This window comes from Alexandromys fortis, unplaced genomic scaffold (genome assembly GCF_014885135.2).
Source record: "Alexandromys fortis isolate MF-2015 unplaced genomic scaffold, M_Fortis_MF-2015_v1.1 scaffold_64, whole genome shotgun sequence".
Taxonomy (NCBI): Eukaryota; Metazoa; Chordata; class Mammalia; order Rodentia; family Cricetidae; genus Alexandromys; species Alexandromys fortis.
Window position 1 is genome coordinate 451,382 of NW_026067976.1, and position 14,199 is coordinate 465,580.

At 40.6% G+C, this 14,199-nt stretch overlaps 1 protein-coding gene across 1 annotated transcript; it reads right to left on the bottom strand.

Moving 5' to 3' along the window:
• Positions 1-8,656: 8,656 nt before the first annotated feature.
• Dmrta1 (DMRT like family A1) lies at positions 8,657-13,769 on the bottom strand. Its single transcript, XM_050157388.1, has 2 exons — positions 12,933-13,769; positions 8,657-9,690 (listed from the first exon to the last, which is right to left on the bottom strand). The coding sequence occupies exons 1-2, from the start codon at positions 13,564-13,566 to the stop codon at positions 8,846-8,848; spliced, it is 1,479 nt and encodes a 492-aa protein (XP_050013345.1). The 5' UTR covers positions 13,567-13,769; the 3' UTR covers positions 8,657-8,845.
• Positions 13,770-14,199: the final 430 nt, after the last annotated feature.

A 14,199-nucleotide genomic window follows, 5' to 3' on the forward strand; every position in this document is an offset into this window, starting at 1 on the left:
ATTCTACTTGTAAGGCTTTCCCTGAGCTTTCTAATTGGGATATAGAGTTTTTCAATTCCCTCCTAATTTTAGCAAGTGTTCTCCTCAATGTTTCTACCTCTTTATTGAATTCTGTTTGCAAATACTAAATTATTGTGTTAATTTTTATTCTCTTGGAGTCCAATGAGGTGATTGTGTCTTCTTTAAATTCCTTGAATTGATCAAATTTATGATTATTCTTTTAAATTCTGTCTTGGAATCTTCAAAGTAGTTCGCATTAGAGAAGACAACAAGAAGACCCTAAGTTTGAAAGTAAACAGACTGTCTTGGTGATTTATATTGTTTTAATTTTTGTGATTTGATCTAGCTATGTGAACTTCTTTCTTTTGTTATGTGTCTGATGTGATAATCTTTCCTACCTTAGGTTGAACAAACGTAGGAGCTGTGTGACCAGATTTAGACCAGGTAAGGTTGATGACTATGAAACTATGGGTTGGGACTTAGACCTGTGGATGTAGAGACGGCAGCAGGCAAATTAAAGGACAAGAGACAAAATGAGTGTCTCACCAGTCAAAGCTGGAGCCATGAATCAGAAGCTAGGCCTGTGGGTGCCAAGATGGCAACAGGTGGAGTGAAGGATGGGAAAGGGAAGAAGCAGCTGACCCAGCAAATCTGGTTCTTGGACTGGGGTATGAAGCTAGGCCTAAGGGTGTGCACATGACTGTGGATGAGGGCTCTGGGAAAGGAGGGTTGGCAAAGGGAAAGGAGCAACTTACCGAGTAAGGGTGCCTCATGAAAAATGATGCCCAAGCATCTGGAGATAACTGTGAGAATATGGATGTTGAAAGGTGGGGTAAGGATGGTGAAGGGAAGAAACAACTTACCCTAAGCATCTTACAGTATCTATGAATGGAATGTGATCTTCCATTTATCATGTTTTTTAAATTATCTATTGTTCACACGGAGTTCTACTGTGTGGGGGAGGCTGTGGGTATGGTTTTTAACCAGCTATGTTTTCATTTTAATTTTCTTCTTAATTATAATACTTTCATCATCTTTTCTCAATTTTTTAAACCTTAATATGTGCAGACCTTAATCTGTTTAATATTTTTCAGCAAGTATTGATGTCTTTCACTGATTTATGCTGTACTACACTGGCTAGCACTCTAGTATATTTTTTAGTTGAAACAGCAAGTAAGCACTCTCTTCTTGTTTCTTACATCATCATTTCTATTTAGAGATAGCATCAAGGAGGATATTTGTTTATCAAATAAGGGAGTTTTCATTTATGGTAGAAGTAATGTCTTATCTAATTAATCTGCAGCCATTTCTTTGTAATATTACCTAAGGTGTATATTCATTCAATGAAAACACATAGCTGTCCTATATTTATACCAAGTCATGTGATAGTGCCTTGGCCACTAAAAAATAAATAAATAAATTTCTGCAGGATATTTTTAAAATAGTTTGATTTCCCTGATTTCGATAGCATCCAGGTAAATTCTATTGCCAGCTCTTGCTTGTCATGAAAGAATTAGGTGTCCATTCTGTCCAAACCCATTTAGTGGCATGAGTTTGGCAATTTGAACTCCATGATGGTTCAATAATTTGAACCATGGAAATGAGCACATGCTCCCTAAGAGCTATTTCTCCCTTGCTCTTGGAGATGTGTGCATTATTCGCACCACAGTGTTCTACTCATCGTATCTTCTCTCTTACTACCAAGAACATAGATGTGGTGGCTGAAACCATGATAGGCACTCAAACCTGAGAACCATGTCCTAATAGTCTTCTCTAACATGAGGCAGATCCAGAGTGTACAGGAGCATACACTTGAAACAGACACAGCTCAGGTCTCAAGTTCAGTTCCCAGATACTCTGCATCAATAGCAGGTTCTTTACTCCCTCTGTACCTCAATGTCTCCCCTTTAAAACGGGATAAATGCTTTGTATAGTCATAAATTTCCAAAACAAAAGAGGTACATGGTAACTATTCAATAATTATAAATTTTGAAATCTAGTAAAAATGAATTTAAACTTCTGCCCCTTATAGCTGAACTTATTCATAGTTTCTATCCCTGGTTCTATAAAAAGGTTTATTTTTAATTACCGTTGAAATTTATTAAACATTCTTACACCTATAGATAACATTTTCTTTTTTTAAAAAAACAATCTTTTTTTATTTCACACACCAATCTCAGTTCTCCCTCCCCTCCTTCCTCTCTCCCACCTCCCTCCTACCCCACCCTCTATCTACCTGTCAGAGAGGGTGAGGCCTCCCAGATAACATTTCCTTAATGTGAATCATTTTATTAGCAAATTTAGTGACATGGTACCTATTTATCCCTGGACTGTACTATTGCTTTTAGATACATAATGGACATTGATTTTGATCTACATTGAATAACATCTCCCCTGGTTGTAGGGAACAAGGGCTTAGATGTATACCATACTTAACTCATTTCTATTTCTTTGTTAAGCTTTCTATATAACAGCTGTTATTCATCACTTGCTCCTAATGCCCCCTCTGAGAAAGATGTTTATCTCATATTATTATCTTAATTCTTAGTGTTGTGCATAAGTTAAGTTGCAAAAACACTTGATCAAATCCCCATGGTCCCTATGCCTATCCATTGTGCCCTCTCTTTTGTGTGGAGCTGTGAATGACAACAGAATAAAGAAAGACTGTTTGATTTTCATTCTAAGATGGTGGCAGTCTGGAGCTTTCGGCTGCACTTTCAGCTGCACTATAGGAATGGCCTTGAAGCATTGTTCTAAGATTCATCTCTCCAGTAGTAATCCTGAAGGAGAGATTGATAGTGACATATATCTGGAATGAGTCATAATGGACAACAGTGTGGTTGGTTCATAAAGACCTTGGACAAGGATGAGATTCGATCTAGAAAAAAAAGGTTTGTGGAAAGACTTCGCCACAGATATATTGGTGTACTGTCCTGCATAAAGCTTCAGCAAAGAGCAACCTCTGAAAAGTACCGTTTTAATAACCATGTACAACATGACCTATTATTTGTGTAAGAAAAAGTTCATGGGAGCAGAGAGGGAGTTTATGCTCTATAAGTGACATGAACTTCCATTCACTAAAGCCAATTTGGCTAAGAGTAGACATCAACACTAAACTCCAGACATGGCATCATTTCCCAAGGAAACCAGCCAGCCACCTGGTGGCAGGTTGATTGCATTGGACCATTTTCATCACTGAGGAAACAGCACTTTGTTCTCACTGGGGGTGGGAAGGAGGAACCTCTTGCTTGTATGGTTTTGCCTTTTACATTTCCTTCCTTTGATATTTCTGACAAAAACCACCATCACAGTATTATATACAACATCACATGTGACAAAGAAACTCATATTATATCAAATATTGGATTTGCGCCCATGGATCTCACTGAACCATCCTGTTCCCCTCATGCAGAAACAGCTGGCCTAGTAAAATTGTGAAATGGCCCTTGGAAAGCTCTATTATGGTTCCAGCTGGTGAGAGCATCTTTAGGGCTGGAATAATAGCTTTCTATGTGTATGGTAGGCTCTAAACCCATGTAAATACACAGAGATGTTTTTCCTTAACTCAAGATCCATGAGTCTAAGAACCTTGGGAATGGTTGTTTTCAAATTGCTCACAATGATTTTTCTTTTCTTTGAAACTTTCAGCTTCTCTTGGTTTTTAGGTATTACTTCCTAAAAGAGAAATTGTGCCATAAGAAAATGTTTTTTTTTTTCATGGAACTAGAGGCTACAACAACAATGAAGCCAAAGGACAAGGTCGTCAAGAGAGTTACTCGCTCTTCCGATGTTTTGTTATATAAGTTGGTGGAGAGTTGCAAAAATCTTATGTAGGTGAAACTGGCAGTGATCCAGACTCTTCAGAAATGAGGATTTGGGTCACTTGCTATAGAAAGCAATCACTATTATGGCACCAGCAGGAACCAAAGAAAGAAATTAAAGAAGTTATAGGTGTAATCTATTACCCCATGACCAGTTACTGTTCAGTCTATAGCAGACAGCAGCGCTTATTACTTTCTTACTTCAAAGAACTGTGTATGTGTGTATGTGTTTGTGTGTGTGTGGGTGCAAATCCATGTGTGCATGTGTGTGTACTGATGTTCTTTGACTTACAATGAAACTATATCACAACAAAGCCAACATATGTTGAAAATATCATAAACCGAATGCCTGACACCTAAAATACTAAACCTAATAGTTTAGCAAAACTGTGTACTGTAGAGTACTGGTTGCTTGGCATAGAGCATTTGAGGCAGACTTAGGAGCCACAGCTAATTGCCAACTATCTCGAGAAAGTAGCATATCACTAGCCTGGGAAAAGGTTAAAATTCAAAACTCCACATCTGCCACTGGATGCCTCCTATGTTGGCCCAGTCATGAGGCTGGAGCAGCATAAGAACCATTGTAATCAGGAATCATCTTTATATAGCAATTTCCTCTTGCACAATTCCTATTCTAACAAAAAAGTAATAATATTGGCTAACTGTGTCTCCAGATTCATTGTATGGGATGTTTAAATGCAGATGTGGCTAGATGAAAGAGAAATGAACACCTCCCAAAGGTGGATAAGGTATGTCCTCTTTGGGAGAGAAGGGAATTCTCAGATTTGCCAGTTTCCTCCAACAAGATATTTTGTCATCAAGAGTGTAGTTACCTCAGCTTTGTGTGGAAGAGTCTTGTTTGCAGCCATTAATTGGGGGGAAAAAAGATGGCAAATATGATTAATTATGAAAACTGTGTTGGCCAGGACTACACTAGACTGGGCAGTGCTAAATTCACTTAAATGAGGTACTACATTTCCCAGAACCCCCTTTTCTATTTCATTCATAGTGAAAACTGACCCAACCATCTATAGAATTATGGGCAAGGTTTGTCAGGAATGGGAAAAACAAGAGTCATCAAGTTTGGGTGCCCACATGTGTTTCTAGATTGCCTTCATTTTCCCTGACTCCATGTTGCTTTCCTTCTGCTGACCCTCCACCTGATGCCTGGATGAGACCCAGAGAGATCACAGCTGCCTCAGTCTCTGGCTCCACATAGACTTTTCTACTACACCCACTTGAAAGCCCTGTTAAGCGGAGACGTGCTAGACTTTTTAAATTTTCTGAAAGTTCCCACTTGTCCATCCACTCCGTGCTCTAGCCAGACCAGGAGTCATTCTCAGATTTGCCAGCTTCCTCCAGCGAGATGTTTACTTCCAAGATTCTCCTTTGTGCTGGGAGAATGTTCTGTAACTCCTTATTTCTGCATGGGCTCTGTCTTCCTAACCAGACCTTGATCAATTAAAGCTAGTACGAACACAGAGCTGTGGTTGTGTTGGTCACTTCCTTAAGCCCTTAAAAGTTTCCTAAGCACACACACAATTGCATGTTATGAAAGTATGGCTCACCGTGGCGTGAAAACCAAACAGGAAGCCTGGAACTAAGCCTGGATATTCACTGGTAATAAGCGCTTTTTGGTTCTACATCCACTAAGTGGATTAAACACAATTACAGTACTCTGTGTTGAGTGACTGCCACCAGGGGGCAAAGATAATATCTTAATACAAACCAGTAACAGTGAGAGTTGTTTACTTAATACCAGGATATAAGCATCACTGTACTCTGCAGTCTATTCAAGCTCCTTCTCATCTCCATGAATCGCGCAGGTTAGATATTATTATCCTTGTTTTACTGAGAAGAAGCAGGTGCCCAGAGTCTAAGGGAACTTGCCCATCCTAATTATCTCACCAGTAAAGCACACAATCCTTTTAGGAAGACATGGCTGCGTACATCATAAACAATCCATCTCCAATGCTCTCCTATGACCTGAGTTCTTCTATTTCTGGACCATGTGTGTCTCACATTAACTCCACACTAAATTCCTTGCTAACCACACCATATTCTGCCTTCTACTTTTTCACATTCTGTGAGGAGATTTTCACACAGAAATATTTGTCATGAACGGTGTTTTATTTTATTGACAAGTAATGTCTGCCCATTTTCATTATTGTGGTCTTGGAATTGGAACTTGTTCATTCATGTTTTTAACAAATCATTCCCATGTTTCTGAGTAGTTGGCAAATGATCCCATCCCAATACTGAGGCAGTAATGAAATATCAGATCAACCAGGCCTCTGGTGTTTTCTATGCTGTAATCTCAATGGAAACATGATGCCACATTCGGTGATCACTAACTGTGAAAAAAAAAAGCCCCTCCTTTTGTTCTTCTGAATTCTTTCCATAGAATCGTCAACACCTCTGTTTTCTACAACACATGGAGTAGGGACAGTTCTGTTTGGATCTACGGTGTTCAGCCATCATTTTCCTAACTTCTGACTAGTTGGCTAGGTGCCAAGGTAGCTTGTAGGCATAAATGTCATGATTATAAAGAACTTATTGACATACCAACATTGCTAAATGGTGTCAACCTTAGCTGATTGGTTGACTGTTCATAGTACATGTGGGAAAACAGACTGAGAAACTTGAGGCTGTTTCTATTCTCTTAATCATATATCTCCCTCACAGCTAGCTCAGGGCATGACACAAAGTACTTAATAAATGAGATGACTCAACTCCTAGTCGTATACTTTTATTTAATTAAGTAAGTGAAAAAGTATTATTTTGTTTCGGACACCACAGAAAGTTGTGAAGGAACAAAGCAGACTTGAATGTTTCCTCACACCCTACATTCTGAAGTACAAAAAAAAAAAAAAAAAAAAAAAAAAAAAAAAAAAAAAAAAAAAAAAAAAACCTCCTAATGACTCATACTATTGCCCTTGCTATTGGTAGTACCAAAGCTGAGCTTCAGTTTCCTCATTGTCTAGCTAGAAATTGGAAGAATTGCATGTTTTATAAAGTCATTTAGCTCTTAAGAGTCTTTTTAAGGGTATATGCTATATGAAGCATCACGGAAATTAACTCATGTTTATATTCTTAAATTAGTTTGGACACATTATTATGTTAAATTTATGAAGAATCCAGCTCCTTGCCGTTTACTGAAACCCTCTTTACATCATACTCTGTAACTGATCTATAGGATCTAGTATATCCCAAAAATAGAACACAGTACATAGATTCATGCATTAAAAACACCTCAAGGATCACCAAGAATCCTGATCAGAATCATATTTAGGAGACACAGAACCTCGAGAAACTCTACTTAAAATTGTATGTCAGTCAATAGGCCTCTTTGTAGAATTATTTGGTTGCAAGATCCACCATGCAAAATCATTCTTCCTTCAATGTGTGTTGACAGTATGGCATTTGGTTACCAAGAACTGAGTGATTTAGGCTCTGAGTCTGAAAGGTTTCTTGGTTTTGTATCCCCCAAAAAATGAGGTTGCATTCCTCTAAATTTTACAGGACTTTTGCTCACACCCTGTACCATTAAAACTAATGTAAATCATTGACAAATTTGCATTCTACATCAGCACCACAGACTCTCCAGCAGTGCATTATGATATCTGTAGTTAAAATATACTCTGCAAACTTATCAGCTCCATGGGAAAGACACTGAAACATAAATATAAGACATTTCTAGTGGTTCTTGCTGCTCAGATTGAGAAATCTCTAATTCCTACCACATCTGGGTTTTCACTTCTCTTCACAATAACAATGCAGCTGTTGTTCTTTTAAAAACAATGGCACATGAGGAAAACTCTGTACAGGGGTTTTGTGAGCAGTTTTTCTGGGGCTTCCCAGTGACGGAAAGAAGCAGCTTGTTGACTGGCTTTCCAAAGCTCTAGGTAAAGAATGAGATGTATGTCTAACGATTCCACAAGACCTTCAAATATTAAAGGCAGTCACTGCCGTTGGGAAATTTTGTCTCTCCTCAATGTATTAAATATACTTTATACAAAATCAGCAGATATTTGTCTGAGCAGATATTTTAATTTTCTTATTAAAAATAGTAAATAAAATTACCTTTACCTTTGAGAATGGGTAACATGCTATTATCTCAAACAAATCAAAAGGACTATTTTCCCCAGATACAAACATAAGCTACTCAAAAATTAAAAGTATCTTCAATAGAAATCTACTTTGCGACATGAAAATTGAGTGTAAAGTGATCCAAAATAGTTATTTCGTAAACGTGCTAACCTATAACAGAAAACCAGGTGTTTTTAATTTCCTCAGAACTGAGTTGCCATTTGTGATAGTGGCCAGAAGAGGGCAGGCTCTTGCTTTTTATAACCCGGTAGTACTTTGTGTATTTACAATGTTAACTTTAAATGGAATAGTTCGAAACATTTTCCTTTTTACAAGCAGTAGCCAGAGAGTGAAAAGTCAGACATTCCAAAAATAATATATTCCAATTTATTGGGTTTCCTTACTCCTAATCATTTATATGCAAATAAAATAGTTTTCAATACTTGGAATAATTTGGGATCACCTGTGGTGGTGTGGGGAAGGAGGAGGAAAACATGGAGAGGGAAAGGGAGTTGTTTTAGAATAATAACCACATAGTTAGAATTAAACTCAGTTTTTAATGACCCCTTTTGGTTCATTTTCTGCCATATGAATTGCTTGTTACAAATCTTTGCAACTATAAGTCCAACCCTACAATAAAATAAAAGCAGATATGGCTTTATAATAGGAATGATAGTTTATGGAAAAAATTCATTAGTTTAAAATAAAATTATTTCCTGAAATATGTTTATTCAAGGCACATATAATGTTCAAATGATTCTTTGATTTAATAAATGCTAAAGAAGTCTTCAAGTCTAAAGTCTACACATTGCTTAAAAATAGCATTTAAGGCTGGTAAGTCACTCATATACTCATTGAAGAACATTAATAGTTGGGGGGGGGGGTGTTACAGTGTTACGGTTTCAGAAACGCCACGGAATGGTAAAGTTGATATGTTACAGATGTTCCTGATTGGGCCTGAAATACAGTCTACCACCAGTTACTAAGTGCTTGCCTTGAAGGTGGGAAGGCTCCCTAATCATCCCTGGGAAGGCATAATCCAAAGCTGGCCGAAAAGGCAGTGCTGGAACCAGTCCAGGCGTTAGGTACGGCGACACAAAACCAGACAGCGCTCTTCCTGGAGAATATGCCAGGCGCAGTGGGCTGAGAGCTAGTCTAGGGTTGAAACTGTAGAGACTTGAATCTCCTCCATAAGCAGCAGATGCGGCTTCGAGAGGAGAGAGAGCTGATTTATTACTTAGAGTCCCAAAGTCAATGCCAGCGAGAGCAAAATCTGAAGCTCTCTGGAAGGCTGTGTTATCCAAGTCTGCATGTGCTGGGTCCCTGCAGTCTGGCTTATGTTCTTTCCCATTTAAGATCTGTTCGATAGCTTGGACGACATCTCCCTTGCAGAACTGTAGGATGCCTTCTAGGCGGCTACGCCTGTAACCTGGAAAAATCCTGGTAAGAATTCCGAGAGGGTCGCGTGGTCTTGAGGTCACCTTGGAAAGGCTGGCTCTGGTAGCAATGAGGTCTCTGGCCCATTCGCTTTCATTCCCTGATTCCAGGTCAGAGGAAGAGAAGGACCTGGGACTGTCTTCTCCTCCTGATTGCTCCGTGGGGCAAGGAGACAGGATAATATTGGGTTTGTCTGGGTGTTCTGAAACAGATGATGACAGGACGCCCCTTTTCTGCAGGGTACTCTTACCCTTAGGAGAAGATCCCAGGGAATGGTGATGGGTGTTGGAGACCAGTTCTTCATGTCTACTCTGGCATGACTCACAGTTCTTCTCTTTTGGTTCTGCAGAAGAAGAAAAAAAAAATAATGAGACAGATGAAAACTTTGCCGCTCAAAGACAATGAAGGATGAAATAATTCACTCACTTTTAATTTATATATATATATATGTATATATACATATTATATATAATATAATAATTAACAATTTTACTCACCCACAAACATTTTCATGAAAGCCACATTATAAAGATAACTCAGAACTAACTAACATGTGCTGGAACAGGAGAGAAAGCTGCTTCTCATGCATTTCAAGATTATTCATGGTTAGTCAATAAGTAACAAAATCCCTTAACATTTAGGGATCAAAAGAGGAGATTTTGTTGTTACCCAAATGTGTCAATGTGACACCATCTTGGAATTAGAAATTTCCCAAAATGTCCAAGTTTTACTTTTGCCTAAGTGATGCTCTTACTTTCCCTACAAAGACTATATATACATATATAGTTAAACAGGTAGCTTTGGATAAGTCCTAATGCTAAATTTCAATAAATGATTTTAACACCGACAATTCAAATTCTAATTAAGTAGCCTAAGTAATGTTGGGAGCTAAACTGCTGGCGTCAGTTCAGACAAGACCAGGTGCCTTCAGGGTGCAATGACTGTAAACCATTTCACACTAAAGCAGTGATGTTCCCAGGGCATCAATCTCAAATTGCATGATATGTAAGGACTTCATTTTATAGGAGAGATAATAATAATAAAACATGGTATTTTTCATAACTCTTGGTAAAAGATACATTTTCTATTTCAGTCTACACAAACTGTTAAGAACAGATTTTTGAACCAATTGCTCCTAATAGAAAACTACAAACTTCATGACACCAATCTGCGTGGACCTTGTAGAAACAATGTATTCGACATATAGTACTTATCACAACCCCCACTGCATTATTAAGAGCAATTAAAAAACATTTTATTAAAAGCTCTGATTTTCAATCTCAACATTTTGAGTGTGACAATAAAACAAGAATATGTCAGTTCTATACTGGCAAGCTAATACCCAGAAAGTAATAACAATGTACACACACACATCCAAAATAATGCTGTCTGCCTTTTCCTCTCCTCTTGTCATTCACACACTTCAATTCTGAAAAAGTAAAGCTGTCCAAGACTTTCAGGAGTACTTCTCCCCAGCTCTCCATCTCTACAACACTTTTAAGGATAGCATAAGAAATGGCAATCTGTAATATTCTTTGATGTTTCCCTACATCTTGAAGAAAGTCCTAAACACTGTCCATAAAATTCTATTGTCCATTTAAAAATGTAAACCACATCCAGTTCAGCACTGTAAGTGTCAGTACGCTGGCAGTGCTCCAAATATTAGAGGAAAGAAACACTGTGACTTTTGTAAGCTTGTACACTGATATTTTCAACTTTAAATAATATAAAAACTTGTCCAATGGCATTTGTCACATGGAAATAAATTCCCATTCTTCTCTTATCCACTTGCTATAAGTGTGGTCCATTGAGTATTGACCCTGAAACACATGAAGTATCAAAATTACATTTCTGCCATGTTGTCTAAAAATAATGTTTTTTTTTCTTTTAGGTTGAACTTCGAGACAAATACCTGTAAAGAAATACTGGCTGCAAGCTGTGCGTGAGGGCCCCCACCTGTGACCCCAATGCTCAGGAGTCTGAGGCAATGGCCAAGAACTTGAGGGCAGCCTGGGCTACTTAGTTGCAAACTATCCTGGGATTTGATGTGAAACACCTGCCTCAAAGTGGGGAAAAGCAAGAAGTACTGACTGTATGTGACTCTTCGGAAAATAAGGTTACTGTTAAATGCTTGGTATCATGTCCTTCATCTCTGTCCTCTGAACTCCTGGAGATTAGTTTATGGGTTGTTTTAGTTGTAGATACCGACAGCCTTCCTTCTTTTGAACATAAGGTTCTCTTACAAGGGGAAAGGCTATTCACCTCTATATCACTGTAGGTCTTTGTTTTGTGAATGAATACGTTCAATACAATGTCTTACTATAGTTCGAGCACGTTGTGTAAGAGGGTACTCCATTTAGAAAGCCAATGAAGAAGCCTTTGAAATACAGACCTTTTTTTTTTTTTAGGTGAGTCATTCACGGCAGAATAATCTAATAAAATCATTAGGCCTGTAAGATGAACTCTTTGGTACCAAAGATTTACATAAATCCATACCGCCAGCCAAATCTCATTACCAGCCTAGCTGAAGGAACGCCAGCATTTGCTGCTCTTAGTGTTTCTCCTCCATCTCCCTTGGCTGTCCATGAGAAACACTTAAAGTCTATTGGTCTACTGAAATAGACTACCTCTTGTGTCCAAAGCTGACGTAAGTGGACACTGAGTTTCGACGCAGAGATGATCTTCTCTCAAAAGTACACCCTGTTTTGCTAAGATCTGCAATTTTCACAACCAAGGAAATGTTCTAATTTATAACTTACCACCAAGTTATCTCGTAACGTCGTGTGATACAACCTGTTTGGAACTTTAACAAAATGATTAAAGATTAAAGCGAAATGTTCCCTGCTCATCGGCCTTGTAGGGGGGTGTGAAATTCATGGAAACATAATGACATTAACATTACAAGAAAAGTTAACTCGGGGTCCTTTTAGGCAGAGATCCAGACCTTAACTTCGCTGTCAGAAAGTACAGGGCAGTACTACAACAACGGAGATCTCCCCGGCTGTAAATTGACATTCCTGCCAATGGTTTTGCTCTCTGGAAGGCTTAAACTTATTTCCAATGGAAACTAAACTGCAGTCCCTAAAACTTTCCACTCCTTTGGGAACTGCACTTAAAGAATTAAAATGAGGGTTAGCAATTTCAGTTTCTTTCTAAGTTCAGCTCGTGGCAAAACTTTGTCCCGAATGCGAAGACCTTCACAATAACCACAGTCAACGGTTTTCCGTGCAAGAGCAGAAGTCTCACAGTGGTTTCTACCACTGGAAAGAGTGTGAGCACACTCGCTCAAGTTCTCTCTCAACACCCGCTTAAGTTCTGCCCGCACAAAGTCGGAGCGGACTGCGCCCACATTTCACTTTTTCATTCTCTTTCTCTCTATCAACGGGGGACAAACAGCTCTTTGGTTTTGTGAAAGCTTGGTCCCTATGCCGCTCCTAGCTGCCCACATTGTAGATACACATCCCTGAACTTCATCGCTTCTTTTAAACAACTTTCTGCCCACCTTTAGGGAACTGCTGTTCATTTCAAAGCATCCTTCCAGCACCGTCATTTTCTCGCACGAAAAGCAAACCCAACAGGACTCACCCTGCTTTCCCTCGGCATAATCTTGCTGGAAAACCTCGAAAGCGGGGACCGCCCGGCTCCCGGGATGCCTTGAAGCATCCGCTCCCAACACAGCCGTAGCCTCAGGCCTGCGCACGGCCTGGGGACTCTCGTTCCTGCCGCTGCCCCCCGACGCCAGAGCCCCGGACCCCGACGGCCCCGGGTACAGGAGCCGGTGCAGACCACGAGCCTCGCTCTCCTCCTGCGCCTGCTGCCTGCGCAGCGCCACCTGCGCGGCCATGACGCGCTGGCGCTCGGCAATCAAAGTGCACTTGGCACAGGCGCAGTCCCGCCAGCGGCAGAAGCGCTTATGGCCCTTGAGCGCCGACACCACGCCGTGATTGCGACAGCGGGCGCACTTAGGGGTCCGCGGGTAGCTGCAGCCCACCGCCCCCAGCGCCCTATCCAGCCCCGGGCCGGGAGCGCATCCTCCGCGACCCGCGCTGGTGGCCGATCGCAGGAACAGGCCAGGTGGACGCAAAAAAGTCGCGGACACTGGGATCCCCGACGGCCCCGGCCGCGCGGGCGAGGCGGGTGGAGCGGCCCGCAGCCCCGGGGCCAGGTGGGGTCTGCAGCCGCCGCTGCGGTCCCTTCGGCCTGAAGGAAAATGCTCCATTCTGAGAAGGCTCCTCTGAGGAGTAGCGACGGGCAAGGGCGCAGTCCAGAGCTACCCGTGGGACTGCAAACTGCGAACCCTCCTACGTCCCGCTGTCCAGCTCCGCACACCGACGAGTTTACTCTTCTAGCCCAGAGCAAGAAACTGCTGCGTCCAGGAGCTCCAGAACCTGACAGCGCAGGCAGCCAGTGAGCCTTGGAGTCCAGACGCTGGGGTAGTTGTCCCGAGCTCTGCCAGTCTCCTGAGCCCAGGAAGGCCAGGCTGGAGAGGCCACCCCGCCCACCCCACCCTGTTGGCTGGCCAAGGGAGAAGGCCGAGGGGAGGGCCTGGGGCGGAGAGTGGAGACTTTCTGGGGTGTGGCCTATGGGAGAGATTAGAAACTGTCCCTACGGGGCTGAAGGGCCCATTGTGGAAGGACAAGGGGAAAGGAAGTAGTGGAAATGGAAATAGCTTTGCAAAATGAGAAAAGTTTGTATTAAAATTCCTAATAAAAAGAAATATATATATATTATATGTATATAATATATATATAAATTATTAGGTATTTAATAGAAGTGTATGGAGGCTTGTTTGCCACTGCGGGTGGATGAAATTCTAAACATAACTGTATTGTGCATTCTCTTCTTTTACCTC